Source organism: Amblyraja radiata, chromosome 16 (assembly GCF_010909765.2).
Source record: "Amblyraja radiata isolate CabotCenter1 chromosome 16, sAmbRad1.1.pri, whole genome shotgun sequence".
In the NCBI taxonomy this organism is placed as follows: Eukaryota; Metazoa; Chordata; class Chondrichthyes; order Rajiformes; family Rajidae; genus Amblyraja; species Amblyraja radiata.
In genome coordinates, this window is record NC_045971.1 from 25,357,507 (window position 1) to 25,372,776 (window position 15,270).

The 15,270-nt window shown below is 43.2% G+C and overlaps 1 protein-coding gene across 1 annotated transcript in view; it reads right to left on the minus strand.

Moving 5' to 3' along the window:
- Positions 1 to 6,391: 6,391 nt before the first annotated feature.
- The window catches only part of LOC116982065 (acid-sensing ion channel 2-like), a 441,144-nt gene continuing 432,265 nt past the window's right edge, over positions 6,392 to 15,270 (minus strand). Inside the window, exon 9 of the mRNA XM_033035350.1 lies at positions 6,392 to 8,540. Coding sequence (XP_032891241.1) covers positions 8,400 to 8,540 — 141 coding nt within the window. The 3' untranslated portion in view covers positions 6,392 to 8,399. The remainder of the gene's footprint in view (positions 8,541 to 15,270) is intronic.

Here is a 15,270-nt window from a genome sequence, read left to right on the forward strand (position 1 = left end):
TGCAAAGCCCCCGCGCCGGTGCAATGGGCGGGGAGCTGGAGAGGGGAGGGAAGGGGTCACACACATGGCCGGGAAGCAGAGGGGTGTAGGTGGGGTGAAACTGAAGGGAGCGACAATCTGCTGCTGCATGCCCGCTGAGTTAAAAAGTTCCCACGCAAGACTCACGATACACTGTGTATCGTGTGTCTACCGTGGGATCTTTTTAACTCAGCGGGCAGGCAGCAGCAGATTGTCAATTATTAACCCTCCCGCGCAATATACCCTCGCATTCTCTTTTATGAATGGGGATTTAGTTCCCCTTTCTTCAGGGACCAACCGGAGGTTCCGCTGTCACCTCTGCGGGCCGCCCTCGGTGAACGTCTTCAAGGACCTTTCTTCAAGTGCCGAAAAAATGTCCGCTATTCGGAGCTTTTCGTTATTTGGAATTTCGGATAAAAGGTTGTGCACCTGTACTTCCCTCCGGCAGACGTTACAAGGCCTTCTACGCCTGTACCACCAGACTCAGAAACAGCTTTAGTCCAAGAGCTATAGTGGCTCTGAACCGGCCTGCTGAGTGCCCCCCACCCCCCCTGGACTGTCTCCCTCGGATGGTCACGACTCACAGCTTATTTATTTATTTTACTTTTCTTTTTCATCGGTTGGAGCTGCATACTAAATCTCGTTGCACTGACGTGCAATGACAATAAAAGATATTATTATTATTATTATTATTATTATTATTATTATGAAGACCTCCATTCCGGGATGTTAATGGAATGGCTGCGCAGAGAATGGAATCATCATTGTGATCTTCCAAAAATGCTCCAGTTTCTGGAAAGGCCACGATAAATTGCAAGAACCTCAAGATAGTGTTCCTATTTTTGTAAATGGTAAGAGAACGCAGTTAGGCCAACTATTCTGACATTGGGGAAAATGTTGAAATCCATCTTTAAGAAAGTAGTGACGGGACATTTGGAAAATGACAACATATTCAGAGTCAATACTAGCATGGATGGACGATTAGTTAACCAACAGAACAGGGAGAATTGGGTTAGATGGGTCAGTTTAAAGCTGGCAAGCTCTAACTATTGTGTAGGAAAGAATTGCAGATGCTGGTTTAAATCAAAGATTAACACAAAATGCTGGAGTAACTCAGCGGGCAAGCAGTATATCTGGAGAGATATGGGTGACGTTTCGGGTCGAGACCCTCTTCAGACTGATATCAGGGGAGTGGGTGGTATGGAGATAAAATGTAGTCAGAGACAGTAAGACTGGTGGGAGAACTGGGAAGGGGGAGGGGATGGAGGAAAAGGGCTACAAAGTTAGAGAAGTGAATGTTCATACCACTGGGTGTAATGGCCATTTGGCTTGTTTTATGTGTCATTAACTATGGCATGTGTCTTTAAATTTTAGACCGCCCGTTATATTGTGGGTGGGATTTATTATGTATTTAAGGGCGTATTTTAGAGCTAAGTTTCTTGCGCAGAAGCTTAGTTTTTGGTTTAGTTTTGGACGAGCATGGGGAAGGTTCACCCTTTGACCATGCGAAGCGTAACGGAGACACGAGGAGTTTTCTAACCTTCAAAGCGATAAGCTGGAGTTCAATGAAGATTATAGTGTACGAGTCAGATGACCTTATTGTTTTTCATCAACAATAAAGAATTTATTAATCAAATGACTGTGTTTTGGAGATTTATCTGTGAAGAAGGTCCCCGACGGTGAGTTCGCATGCATAAAGACATTCCTCCTAACCATGTAGTCCATTTCGCGGCTAGAGGGAGTAATCTCTTGAACGATATAAAAATCTGCCACTAAACCGGGGTGTAAGCTGCCCAAGCAAAATACGAAACAATTCCAATTTGACCAAATCTCCCAGCAACCCTGAAACTTAGCCCCATTTTGAAGTCCTAGCTGCTCCAATTTAGCCAGGATTAACACCTTGTCCTCACCTTTGACCCCATCAGCCTTTGCATACTGCATATAGCCCTCTGCCATTTTCACCACCTCCAACGGAAACCCACTACTAGCCACATCTTCCCATCTCCACCCCTTTCTGCAGAGACCGTTCCCTCCGCAACTCCCTGGTCAACTCGCCCCTTACCACCCAAACCACCCCCTCCCTAGGTACTTTCCCCTGCAAACGCAGGAGATGCAACATCTGTCCCTATACCTCCCCCCTCGACTAAATCCAAGGATCCCGGTAGTCGTTTCAGGTGAGACAGAAGCTCACTTACACCTCCTCCAACCTCATCAACTGTATCCCCTGTTTCAGGTGTGGAGTTATGTATACCAGGGAGACAAAGCGCAGGTTAGGCGATCGTTTCGCTGAATACCTCCTCTCAGTCCACCTTAACCTACCTGATCCCCCAGTTGCTCAGCACTTTAACTCCCCCTCCTATTCCCACAATGACCTTTCTGTCCTGGGCCTCCTCCATTGTCAGTGTGAGACCCAGAGCAAATTGGAGGAACAGCTCATCATATTTCGCTTGGGTAGCTTACACCCCAGCGGTATGAACATTGACTTCTCTAACTTCAAGTAGCCCCTTGCTTTCCCTCTCTCTCCATCCCCTCTCCCTTTCTAGTTCTCCAACCAGTCTTATTCTCTTCAACTACATTTTATCTCTGTACCGCCCACTCCCCTGACATCAGTCTGAAGAAGGGTCTCGACCCTAAATGTCACCCATTCCTTCTCTCCAGAGATGCTGCCTGTCCCGCTGAGTTATTCCAGCATTTTGCATCTAAGCTCTAACTACTGATGTACTTGTACTTGAAGAATGAATGCTGGGGCCTCAACCTCTTGCATTTTATACTAACATACAGTGACTGTATATACCAGGGGCAAATTTGTTGATTAAATATGGCTTGTCAACCAGGTTGCATGAAGGATGCATAAAGTCTGCAAAGGGATCCACTGTACACAGATTAAAGGAGGATTTGCCAGTTTGAAAGTAATTGAACAAAGTACATAATCTGGAATAGGCCCTTTGGTCCACAATGTCCACACCGAACATTGAAGCAATTTAACGTCCTGTAGGAAATGTGATGCTGTCCATTTGATGTGAGAATTATTTAATTAGAGGGAAGCTTTCGAATGTCGTGGTACGGAAGAATCTTGGCATCCCTGTGCCATGAAATATGGGTTGGCACAGAGACACCGCAGGTAATTGGGAAGGTTCTTTGAATCTTGGCCTTCTTTGAAAAGGAAATGGAGAATTAAAGCACAAAGTCTTGCTGTAACTGTATGTGTTGAGACCATGTTTGATATGTGATGGGGTATAAAACATTGGTGGCCCGCTGTTCAAAGAAGAGTCACTGCAATGGAGGGGTTGCCTGTTGGGGAAAGTTGGGCATGTTGGTTTGATGTTGGATTAATGAGGATTGGAAGGTGACTTACAGGCGGGAAAGTGGAGCTGAAATTAAGCCATGATCTGATTGAAGATCTCTGGTAAAATGAAACCAGAACGTCACAGTTATCACACAGTTGGACGGCATCATGTTTGGCACAGACATTGTGAGCCAAAGGACCTGTTCTTGTCCTGTGCTGTTCTATGTTCAATGCTAACTGCTGTGATGAAGCTGCTGAATGCGCGAGTGGTGGGAAATAGAAATAATAAGGAAACTAATTTAAAAAAAAAATAAACTGTTAACATAATAGTGTCCTTATTATTTCTATCACATCACTTAGCGTTCCACTCAAAAATAATAATTTTCATATGCATAATACAACACATGAATTTGAAGATTGTAAATATCTGATGTATTTGATCTCATCCCTCAAATAAAACTGAGTGCATATTTTAAATCCAAATCTTCATCTTCATCATATTAATTTTAAGTATGAAAAAAATAGAAATGATTAAAATAATGTAAAATTCATTTGAATGAATGTGAAGATTTAGATCTTAAAAAACATTAAAAGTTTTGTTTGGTGATAGAGATTTGAATATATCAGATATTTATAGCCTAGAAACATGTGTGTGTTGTTTAGTATTATGCAGGTGAAAATCATTTTCTCTTAAGAAGAATGTTATTTGATTATTTAACTGTTGAAATGTACGACTTTAGGAAGTCAGGCTGATACCTCTGGCTGTGAATTTGAGTTTAGCTTAGTTTATTGTCACGTGCACTAAGGTACAGAGAAAGGCTTTTGTGGCATCCTAACCAGTTAGCGGAGAGACAATTCAAGATTAGAATTGATCCATCCACACTGTGCAGATACATGATAAAGGGGATAACGTGAATAGCGTTAAGTACAAGATAAAGCCAGTAAAGTCCGATCGAAAATAGTCCGAGGGTCTCCAATGAGATAGATAGTAGTTCAGGAGTGCTGTCTAGTTGATGGTAGCATGGGAATTGCATTTGTGCCAAGGTTACAAGCTCCATATCAGCTATTTGCAGAGAGGTGTTATTTTATGTTATAGCAAGCCTAATAATAAATATTCCTGGTATCAAGGGTGTTCCGGGTGTCAAGGTTTATGGGCAGTGTCGGACTGGGTCTAAAAGTATTGGTTGCCAGGAAACAAAGGGGGCCCACTTCATCAGGGGCCCACTTGATATAGGGGGCCCACTTCAACAGGGGCCCACTTGCCATCGGGCAAGCTGACACCCTGGCCAGTCCGCCACTGGTTATGGGGAGAAGGCAGGAAAAAAAGGATTAGGAGGCAGAGATCAGTCATGATTGAATGGCGGAGCAGACTCGATGGGCCGAACGGCCTAATTCTACTCCTATAACTTGTGAACTTTTAATTATCAATAAACATATTGTGATGTTCTGCTTATTGTACAAAGCAGAGCCTGGACCTGCAAACTCCACTTGGGGAAGTTTCCTAACTCCACTTCATCCCCCTTTATTTAAGTGCGATAAACATTGGGATTGCGCCTTGGTTTGCTTTCTGAAAGTAACACGAATTCAAGCTTTAGTGTCAAAGGTTTCTCATCAATGCACTCGATGTGTGAAGGATTGTACGCAGGTTTCAAAATGTAATGAGGTAAGGTGCGAAAGTTAAATGATAAAAATCTGAACATAGAAGAAAACTAACTTCAAATATGGCAGAGGCTGGGTGATTTCAAGACAGAGGAACTGCAGATGCCGGAATCATGAGCCAAAGACAAAGTGTTGGAAGAACTCAGTGGGTCAGGCAGCATCTGTGGAAGGAATGGACAGATGACATTTTGGGTTGCGACCCTTCTTCAGACTTGGAATGATATAGGGTAGTCATTGAAAACTTTCAAGGAGCTTTCATGAGTGCAATTCTACAATGTTTTCTATTTTTAAGCAAAGTCGATGCATTTCCTGATTTCTTTGCCAAATCTAAAAGAAATATAAAGGTAAAAGAGTTGGATCTGTGATACGAAGCCACAGCTCACTGGCCAGAGGAAGCACAAACATTCTTCCTGTCCCTACAGAAGCAGACAAACCTGTAACACCCGCGTACTGCTCACTTCCATCATCTTTATGAGCATTGTCCCCTTTCCCTGACCAATACCGATTCTCTGTAGCAACCCATCTCTCCCTCTTTCTCTGCCCCGTCTTCTTTCAGACTCCTGAAACCTTACCACCTCCACCATTAACCAGGACTCTACCATGGATCACAAGCTTGCCCGCCTCCAGACCGGTCCCACCACTGACATTCCTCGACTTCCACCCTTCCTGGGGTCATCTGTTGCCGGCCCTAATTTATTTGTCCTTGTCTCTCCTCTAGTTTACCCCACCCCCCTCCCAATCTCTACTTTCAGTTCGAAGAAGAGTTCCGACCCAAAACATCACACAGAGAGTGGTGAATCTCTGGAATTCTCTGCCACAGAAGGAAGTTGAGGCCAGTTCACTGGCTATATTTAAGAGGGAGTTAGATGTGGCCCTTGTGGCTAAAGGGATCAGGTGGTATGGAGAGAAGGCAGGTACGGGATACTGAGTTGGATGATCAGCCATGATCATATTGAATGGCAGTGCAGGCTCGAAGGGCCGAATGACCTACTCCTGCACCTAATTTATATGTTTCTATCACCTAATCGTTTTCTCTAGAGATGCTCCCTGACCCACTGAGTTATTCCAGCATTTGGTGCCTATCTCCTGCAAAAGTCTTACCTGTTCCAGAGCCCTGACATCTTTTCTGGATAAAACTCCAGTGTCCATGGACAGAATTCCCTCCACCACTATGCTTGGGAATTTTGGCCCAGTAAATACCAGGACCTACAGTAAATGTTTGACGCAGTCAGTGTCACTTTGGTCTATTATCCATCTATCGGCTAGAAATTCAAAGCACTTCTTGGAGGTGGTATGAAAAAGTGACTCCACAAGATTAAAGGCAAAATCCTGTTGTTAAATCAACTTCTGTGTATCTTTTTTTAAATTGGACACATTATGAAAAACCAACACTCTTAGAGTCCGCAACTTACACAAGTTCCACACAACTTCATTTAAATCCTTTAATTATCTGGCTGACATTTACAAATATTTACAAATGAACATATGAAAATGATGGACCAGGGATGATCAGCTGCGCCCCACACTTTGATGCTTTGATGCCGTGACCCAATGCTGGCTTTCGCCAATACACAAAGTAATGCAACATTTCTATATTAAAGTAAAATGTTGATAAAGTGGCACAAGCTTAGTCAATGGATATTGGCCAAGAGGAGAAATTACTGCAGGTTTAAATTAAAATGACGAACTAAAATGGTGGACAAATCAATTGAGTAAAATAGTATGTGCTCTTTCATTAATATCACGAACACTAGATTCACAAAGAGTCTGAAAAATAATTATAGCCTATGTTTTACTAGCATTTAGCACCAGAAACATCTCTGCATGTAAGGTCAGAGGACATCTGCAATTTGGGCGTTGCAAAGAACAACTTGCAGGACTGAAGTTTGTTGGGCTGTAACCATTTTATATACTTTCTATTCAAGACACACATCCACATTTCTTCTAGGTACACAAAGAAATAAAATTTGTATGAGCAAACGTCAGTGCCAGCCAATGTTGTTCCAGGAATTCACTGCTGAAAGATATAGGTTTGTATAAACGAATGATTTAACAATTTAGAATAAGAAACTTTCCCTCACTGTCGCACTGTAACCTGACTTGAAACAGAACATTTTCTTACCATTTAACAATAATAGTTGTATCTTTTACACAAGAGCACTCAATACTTCATACTTGGCTGCCATTACAATGCCGCTAACTCCATTGTGAGTGAAGAGCTTTTAGCGCCGTTGCTATAATATGGATTATTTCAGTAAATTGATATTTCCTTAAAGGTCACTCTGGGAATATTTATTCCCAGCCCTCGTGATTGCCGTTGTAGTGGGGATCTCAGCATTTGTTGCTGCTTAGATTTGATAAAACACTTTGCACCTCATCTGGAACTGTGATAAGAAGATGATTCGGTGCTTGGCTACGAAACACTCCCTTGTTAATAGGTTTCAATCCATTTCTAATCTATGTGACGTTACTCATGGAGAATTCTTTCAACCAGTCCACAAATTCAATGCAGTGCCATGATTTGCACCAAGCAGGGGGGGGGGGGGGGAGGACAAACGAGTAATTGCTCTGTATTAGTAAATGCTGTTAAAACGGATATTTCTCAGTCACGGAAGTGAACCAGTAGGAATGGGACATCTGAATTGAAATCGAAATTGAACCTGGCGTTTCAGTTCTGATGTAGGAAGGAACTGCAGATGCTGGTTTAAATCAAAGATAGACATAGATGCTGGTTTACACCCGAAACACCACCTGTTCCTTTTCTCCAGAGATGCTGTCCGACCCGCTGAGTTACTCCAGCTTCTTGTATCAATTTTCAGTTCTAGTGTCCATTTCCCGTGAATGTTACCTGCAGAACTGAAGGGTGACGGTGTAAAGAATAAAGTGATGCGCATATATGGTGAAGCTGGACAAGATTTGACACTGCATGGGCAAAGCTGGCCTACATTCCATTGCTGTTGGCTACCACCATGACTAACCTAGGGGATGTCTATTGTGGGTGCACGCTACGTAATGCAAAACAAAGTGACACAAGCTCACATGTGAAGGAAAGAAACCAAGAAGTGACGTTACCAGCAATTACCTCCATCATAAGCACATCTACTCGGGGTTTTGGTTTTGTTGTTGAAAAAACACACACACTGTTTTCTTAATTAACCACTGCCATTTTTGGAGCACGTGAGGCATTGAATGACTAAATGCCAAGACTGCCGACTGGGTACAATGCCCTCCAGACAAGAAGGAATTCTTTATGTGCTTTCCAAATCTGAAAGGAAGCCTCTTCTTGCCTGGAAAGTTTCACAGCTTATCTTACGAGGAATATCTTACAAGTCTTCATCTTGCCAATAAAGCATTAATTAGGCTTTCAACAGAATCTGTTATGTGTGTAATAACGACACAGTTTTCTTCGAAAGAGTCTGGCAGACTCATGGCACATTTAGTTCAGCTGGGAAGAGCTTGTGTCCTGTTTGAGAGGCTCGTCCAGATTCACAGAGAGCGTCACCACATTGTCATCGTGACTGGCCTCTTCCTCTCCTTTCTTGAAACTAATCATGTCCATTATTCTGTCTTTTATAACCTGTCAAGAAACAAAAAAGGGGTCATCAGAACATTTAGATTTTTGTTAATGTTTAGTTAAGTTTAGTTTAGAGATACAGCGTGGAAACAGGCCCTTCGGCCCACCAAGCCGCACCGACCAGCGTTCCCCGCATATTAACACTATCCTACACTAGGAACAATTTTTACATTTACACCAAGCCAATTAACCTACAAACCTGTAAGGTATGGGAGGAAACCAAAGTTCTTGGAGTAAACCCACGCAGGCCACGGGGAGAACTTACAAACTCCATACGGACAGCACCCGTAGTCAGGATCGCACCGGGGTCTCTGATGCTGTAAGCGCTGTAAGTCAGCAACTCTACCGTTGCGCCACCGTGCCGCTAACATAACATAATTTGTTTATAAAAGCAGTGAATGGGGAGATCCCATTTTGAATTTGATTGTAAATTCAATAATTTTGTTTCATATTATCGAGCATCATATTTTTTCTCTCTCATTATCCGGTAAATAAAAACATAATTCTTGGTGATTTGTCCAGGGAGTCCAGCAGTATAATGTAGCTTAAACCAACACATCATGCAAACCAACTCCATCCACACCACACTGTCTCGGGAAGCATTCCAGCATAATCAAAGACAAGTCTCACCAGTCTCACTCCCTCTTCTCCCCTCTCCCATCAGGCTAGAAGTGTGAAAACAAACTCTCCACATTCAGGGACAGTTTCTTCCCAGCTGTTGTACCATTTTATCACCAACAAGATAGTGATCCTGACTTACCATCTTGAAGAACCTCAGACTATATTTAATCCGACTTTACTGGACTTTATTTAGCACCAAATTTTATTCCTTTTATCCTGTATCTATCTGTACACTGTGGACGGCTTGATTGTAATCATATGTAGTCTTTCCGCTGACTGGATAGCAGGCAACAAAAAAGCTTTTCACTGTACCTTGGTACACATGACATTAAACAAAACTAAATATATCAAAGCTTTCAAAGGTCTTTTATTGCCCCGTACAGTGTTATTCATATCATGAATATATTATTGATATAATACCCCTATATATAACACTAGACCAATGGCAGACCCGTTGGGTCTGCTCCCCCAACGCAGCCGTTCCCTACCTGTAGCCCCCACGGGAGACGTGGTCCTCGAAGTCGGGTCCGTTTCCCCAACGTGCGATTGCGGGGGGGGGCGGGGTGACATCACACACACCAAGCACCCCCACACATAGAGTTTTAAAAGTATAATCCCCCAACGCAGCCGTTCCCTACCCGTAGGCCCCACGGGAGACGTGGTCGTCGAAGTAAAGCCGTCCCCGAAAGGCCGTTTTTAAATGGCGTCTCTTGAGGTTGAGATGCGGGCGCCAGCAGCCTTTATGGTCGCTGGCCAGCAGGAGGCGACAACATGAGTGAGTGGGGGGGGGGGGGGGAGAAGGATTTGATTAAAATCGTGTACTTAAAGACGACGAAATGTAATGAGGAGCGGATACTTAGAAAGAAGAGCGAAATCTCTAGCGAAATGGAAATGATGTCGGAGATTGAGCGTCTGGATTCGGCGTGGCAATGAATCAAAGGAAGAAATGCAGCCGGCAGATTCCGATTGGACATCTGCGAGCATCGGCCATTCCGATTGGACATCTGCGAGCATCGGCCATTCCGATTGGACATCTGCGAGTATTGGGAACGAATCAAAAGGCAGACAGGCAGCCAGCCAGACGGCAGGCGGCAGGCACAGAGTTTTAATAATATATAGATAGATATTATGATATATTTCATATATAAATATATACTAGACCAAGTGCAGACCCGTTGGGTCTGCTCCCCCAATGGTGTGATCCCCCAACCCAATATTCCACCATGCACTCGTCTCCTCCAATGGAACTGAAGCCGTTCCCAAATGTAAGATTCCAGCACTCCCCTGCCTCCCTCAGCAGTGGATTAAAAAAAATCCAATTGCACCTCCCCTGCCTGCTGCAGCAGTGAAAGGTTCAGAGTGTTCCTGTCTTGCAAGTTTGTTTCGAAGTGTGTTGGAAGCTGTTTCGAAGTGTGTTGGAAGCTGATAGGAAGGAGCAGCCGTCAACAAATCAAAAGGCAGAAAGTCAACGAATCAAAAGGCAGACAGGCAGCCGGACGGCAGCCGGTCGGATGGCACGAGAGTTTTAATAGTATATAGATAGATAGATATTATGATATATTTCATATATAAATAATAATTCTTAGATACATATAATATCCTTATATATAAAATAAACTTCCATTATTTATTTCAGTCTCAATATCTCAGAAAGCAACTTAGAAACATAGAAACATAGAATAACTTCTATTTAAAGAGACTGTCAATCACCTTATTAACATCCTCTCCAGTTTCCTGCTTCCTGCTTATAGTTTATTTAATTCCCTTGTGTCTTTTGGAGTTTCGTACTGTTTCTTTATGTTTATCAAGCTGTACCTCAGTGCATGTGACAATAATCAGCTAAACTCTAAACCATTATTGAAAAATGTAAAAAAGAGAGCTTAATGCATTATTTTAGCAGGTTATATCAACTAATGTTAAGTTTATTTAATTCCTCATTGAAATTCCTAATAGAAATTATTTCAACTTGGTGTCATGTTCGGCACAGACATTGTGTTCCTGTGATATATTGTTCTGCATATGTTCTTTGTACTTGTGCTGTCAGGCACAATATCTTCAGTTGTCAAAACATAAACATTTTAAACATGAAGAAAGTAAACAAGGATGACTTATCGTAATTACTGGGAACTGCTTAATTTGAAAGCAGCACTTTGGTGAAATATAGTCATAAAAAATATAATTTCCTGTTTAACACAAAGTGCTGGATTCAGTCTTCCCTGACACAATCGTGATTTTTAAAAATGTCTTCACACATGGAATATTGGTAATGATGGGTTTGGCTGACAGCACAGAACCCACAGTGCAATCAAAAACAAACCGCTGGAGGGACTCAGCAGGTCAAGTAGCATCTGTGGATGGAATGGGCAGACGGAGAAGGCTCCCATTCCAAAATGCCTTATCATAAAGATATACAGAAAGAGGCCCTTCAGCCTAACTTGCCCATGCTGACCAACATGTCCCATCTACACTAGTCCCACCTGCCTGTCATTGGCTCATATCCCTTTAAACCTATCCTATCCATGCACCTGTCCAAATGTTTCTTAAATGTTGTGATGTACCTGCATCAACCACCTGCTCCGGCAGCTCGATCTAAACACCCACTCCCCTTTGTGTAAAAAAGTCACCAATTACTTAAAAAGTTACTTATTAAATCTTTCCCCCCCCCCCCCCACCTTAAACCCATGTCATCCAGTTCTCGATTCGCATACTCTGGGCAAAAGACTGTGCATTTACTTGATCTACTCTCATGATTTTGTACACCTCTGTATGATCACCCCTCATCCTCTGCCATCTGTCCATTCCCTGCACAGTTGATGCCTCCAGCACTTTATGCTTTGCTCAAGATTCCAGTATCTGCAGTTATTTATGTCACTTGGCTTCAAATCTATCTTCCTCTGTTGTTGCAAGTTCAGGACATGTTCCTCGATGTTTCGGGTCAGGACCCTATCAATTGCCCCTGAACTGAGTGACAGGCAGGGTTAGTGCAGCGTGATGAAGAATCGAACACAGCATTGAGTCCGTGTTCCCACAGAGTGCAATCTAGAAAAGGACAGCACAGTACTTTCCTGTAGGGAACCAGTCTTCATCATAATCCAACAGTTTCATGGATATTGCGAGATTTTTATGAAGCTCCATATTTCCTTTATCTGTATAATTAAAAGTCTAAACTTGACCACTTCCTGTTTGCACTGATTTTAGAAAAAACACGACCACTTACGGCTGTGATTTTTGGCAACCTTACTCAGAGTCCCCCTCCAGCTGACAGGGCCAGAGGATTTTTCCCATCGATGAAAGATAAAAGACACGCCCCTTCCGGTGGGACGGGGAGTAGCTATAAAACCCGGAATTGTGGGCGTGGCTCAGTCTCTGCAAGATGGGGGAGGTATAGGGTCACAACTCTCAGTCTGAGCTGGAAATCTACAGAACACTGAGAATACTGACCTGTGAGTGTCCTTTATGTGTTTTTAAACTGTGCCTTTTGCAACTGTGTGCCTTTTGTAACTGTGTACCTTTTGCAACTGTAAAAAAAGATGAAAATGTCTAAAATTGAATGTCCACCCTCTCCCCCTTCTCTCTCACAGTCTCTCACCTGTTTTCGGCAGAATTTTTGGCAGTTTCTGAGCTGCTAGCCGGCCAGGCTTGAGTTACTGAGGTGCTAGGCCTGAGTGACTGAGCTGCCAGCCCAAGAATCCATTCGGCCCACAATGTCCATACTAGCCATCTGAAAACCAGTCCCTTGGACCCACAACACCCATGCTAGCACTCCAGAAAGCCTCCGCCCCCCCCCCCCTCCCCCCACACTGGCCAGCAATCTTGGAATTGGTGGAGAGGTGGAATATTGTGTTGTGGGACCAGCCCTCCCGTGTGAAGCTGGGACCCAACGGGTCCTACTTAGTCTAGTTTGTATTAAAATTCTCATGAACATAGAGCAATACAGCTCAGGAACAGGCCTTTCAGTCCACAATGCCTTTGCTGAAAATGATTATGTTCAGTTTAGTTGATGAAATGTTTAGTTTATCGTCATCTGTACCGAGGTACAGTGAAAAACATTTGTTGTGTGCTAGCCAGCCAGTGGAAACACAATACATGATTACAATCGAGCCATTTACAGTGCGTAGATACATGATATGGGAATAACGTTTAGTGCAAGGTAAAGCCAGTAAAGTCCGATCAAAGTCTGTTGGTCACCAAGATAATAGTTCAGGACTGCTCTCTAGTTGTGTTAGGATGATTCAGTTGCCTCATAACAGTTGGGAAGAAACTGTCCCTGAATCTGGATGTATTCACACTTCTGTATCATTTGCCCTATGGGAGAGGGGAGAAGAGGGAGTGGCCATTCAGGGATGTCAGGTTAAACTGATCTCCACCGCCTGCAGAAGGGTCTCGACCCGAAACGTCGCCTATTCTTTCCATTGATGCTGCCTCACCCGTTGAGTTTCTCCAGCATTTTTATCTACCTTCGATTAATCCACCGCCTGTACGTGATCCATGTCCCTCCATTCCCTGCATATTCATGTACCTATCTAATGCCACCACCGTGTCTGCCTGCTGCCTTTTTCTATTTTCCAAAAATAAACTTGATTCAGAATTATTCAAAAATATGTACAAAACATGAACAGTGCAAAAACCCTTCTGACAATCTCAGCGTCTAAACATACATTTATTAGTGTTATTTTCGGTATGCTCACAAACTATCCTCATATCAAGCACCCTTGCTACTCATGTGGCTCACTAGTTTGATATTCCTATGCAGCCATCCCTGGTTCCAGAGACCACCATTTTCCGTGTAAAAAAAATATGCCTGCATATCCCCTTTAAGCTTTGTCACTCTCACCTTAAAGCCACGTCCTCTGGTATTTGGTTTTGAATGTCTACCTTATCTATCCCTCTCATTATTTTATCTACGTCTGTCAGATGTCCCCTCAGCTTCCATTGCTCCACATTTGTTCAACCTCTCTTTATAGCTCATGGCTCTCCAAGCCAGGTAGCATTCTGCTAAACTTCCTAGTTTTTAGTTTTAGTTTTGAAGACATAGTGCGGAAACAGGCCCTTCGGCCCACCGAGTCCAGCGATCTCCACACATTAGACACTATCCTACACATACTAGGGACAATTTTACATTTATACCAGGCCAATTAACCTACATACCTGTACGTCTTTGGAGTGTGGGAGGAAACCAAAGATCTCAGGGAAAACCCACGCGGTCACGGGGAGAATGCACAAACTCCAGACAGCACCTGTAGTCGGGATCAAACCCGGGTCTCCAGCCCTGCAAGCGCTGTAAGGCAGAAACTCTACCCCTGTGCCACCATGCTACTGTCTTCTGCAACCATTTGCAATGAAGGATAATGGGCAAGGAAAGATTTTACGTAATTCAGTCCCACTGCTGCGAATGGGGAGAGGCTAAGATAATTTTAATGGCTAGACTCTAAGAAACTTACAGCAGAACATTGGAATGACATAAAGTCCATGAGAGATGGAATTCCTCAGCAAAGCAGTGGCACAGCTGGTGGAGCTGATGATTCAGTGCCAGATATCCAGGTTCGATCCTGACCTGGGGTGCTGTCTGTATGGAGCTTGCACGTTCTGCCTGCTTCTGCGTGGGTTTCCTCCCACATCCCAGAGACGTGTGGGTTTGTAAGTTAATTGGCCTCTGTAAATTACACTTAGTGCAGGGAGTGGATGAAAAAGTGGGACAACATAGAACTAGTGAGAATGATTGATTTATGTAAACGGGTGTCAGCATGCACTTGATGGGCCGAAGGGCCTGCCTCCAAACTGTATTTTTCAAGAGAGGGAGGGAGAGAGAGAAAGAGAGAAAGAGAGAGAGAGAGAGTACAAATGGAAAATGATTTGAATTGTAACTATAGACAGATGGATCATGAATAAAAGGTTCTTAAATTAAATGAAATCAATGATATAAGGCACACCTGCCAAGTCTGACTGGGGAATCGTATTCATGGATCTGGACAGTTCGATAGAACAAACATGGGACATGGTGAGGATAAAGACAATGCTAGGTGAACTTCATCAATACTAATAGGTTGTAAGCAAACAACCATGTCAATTCAGAAGTAGAATTTCAATCCCATTGACAGGTGTAAGACAAATG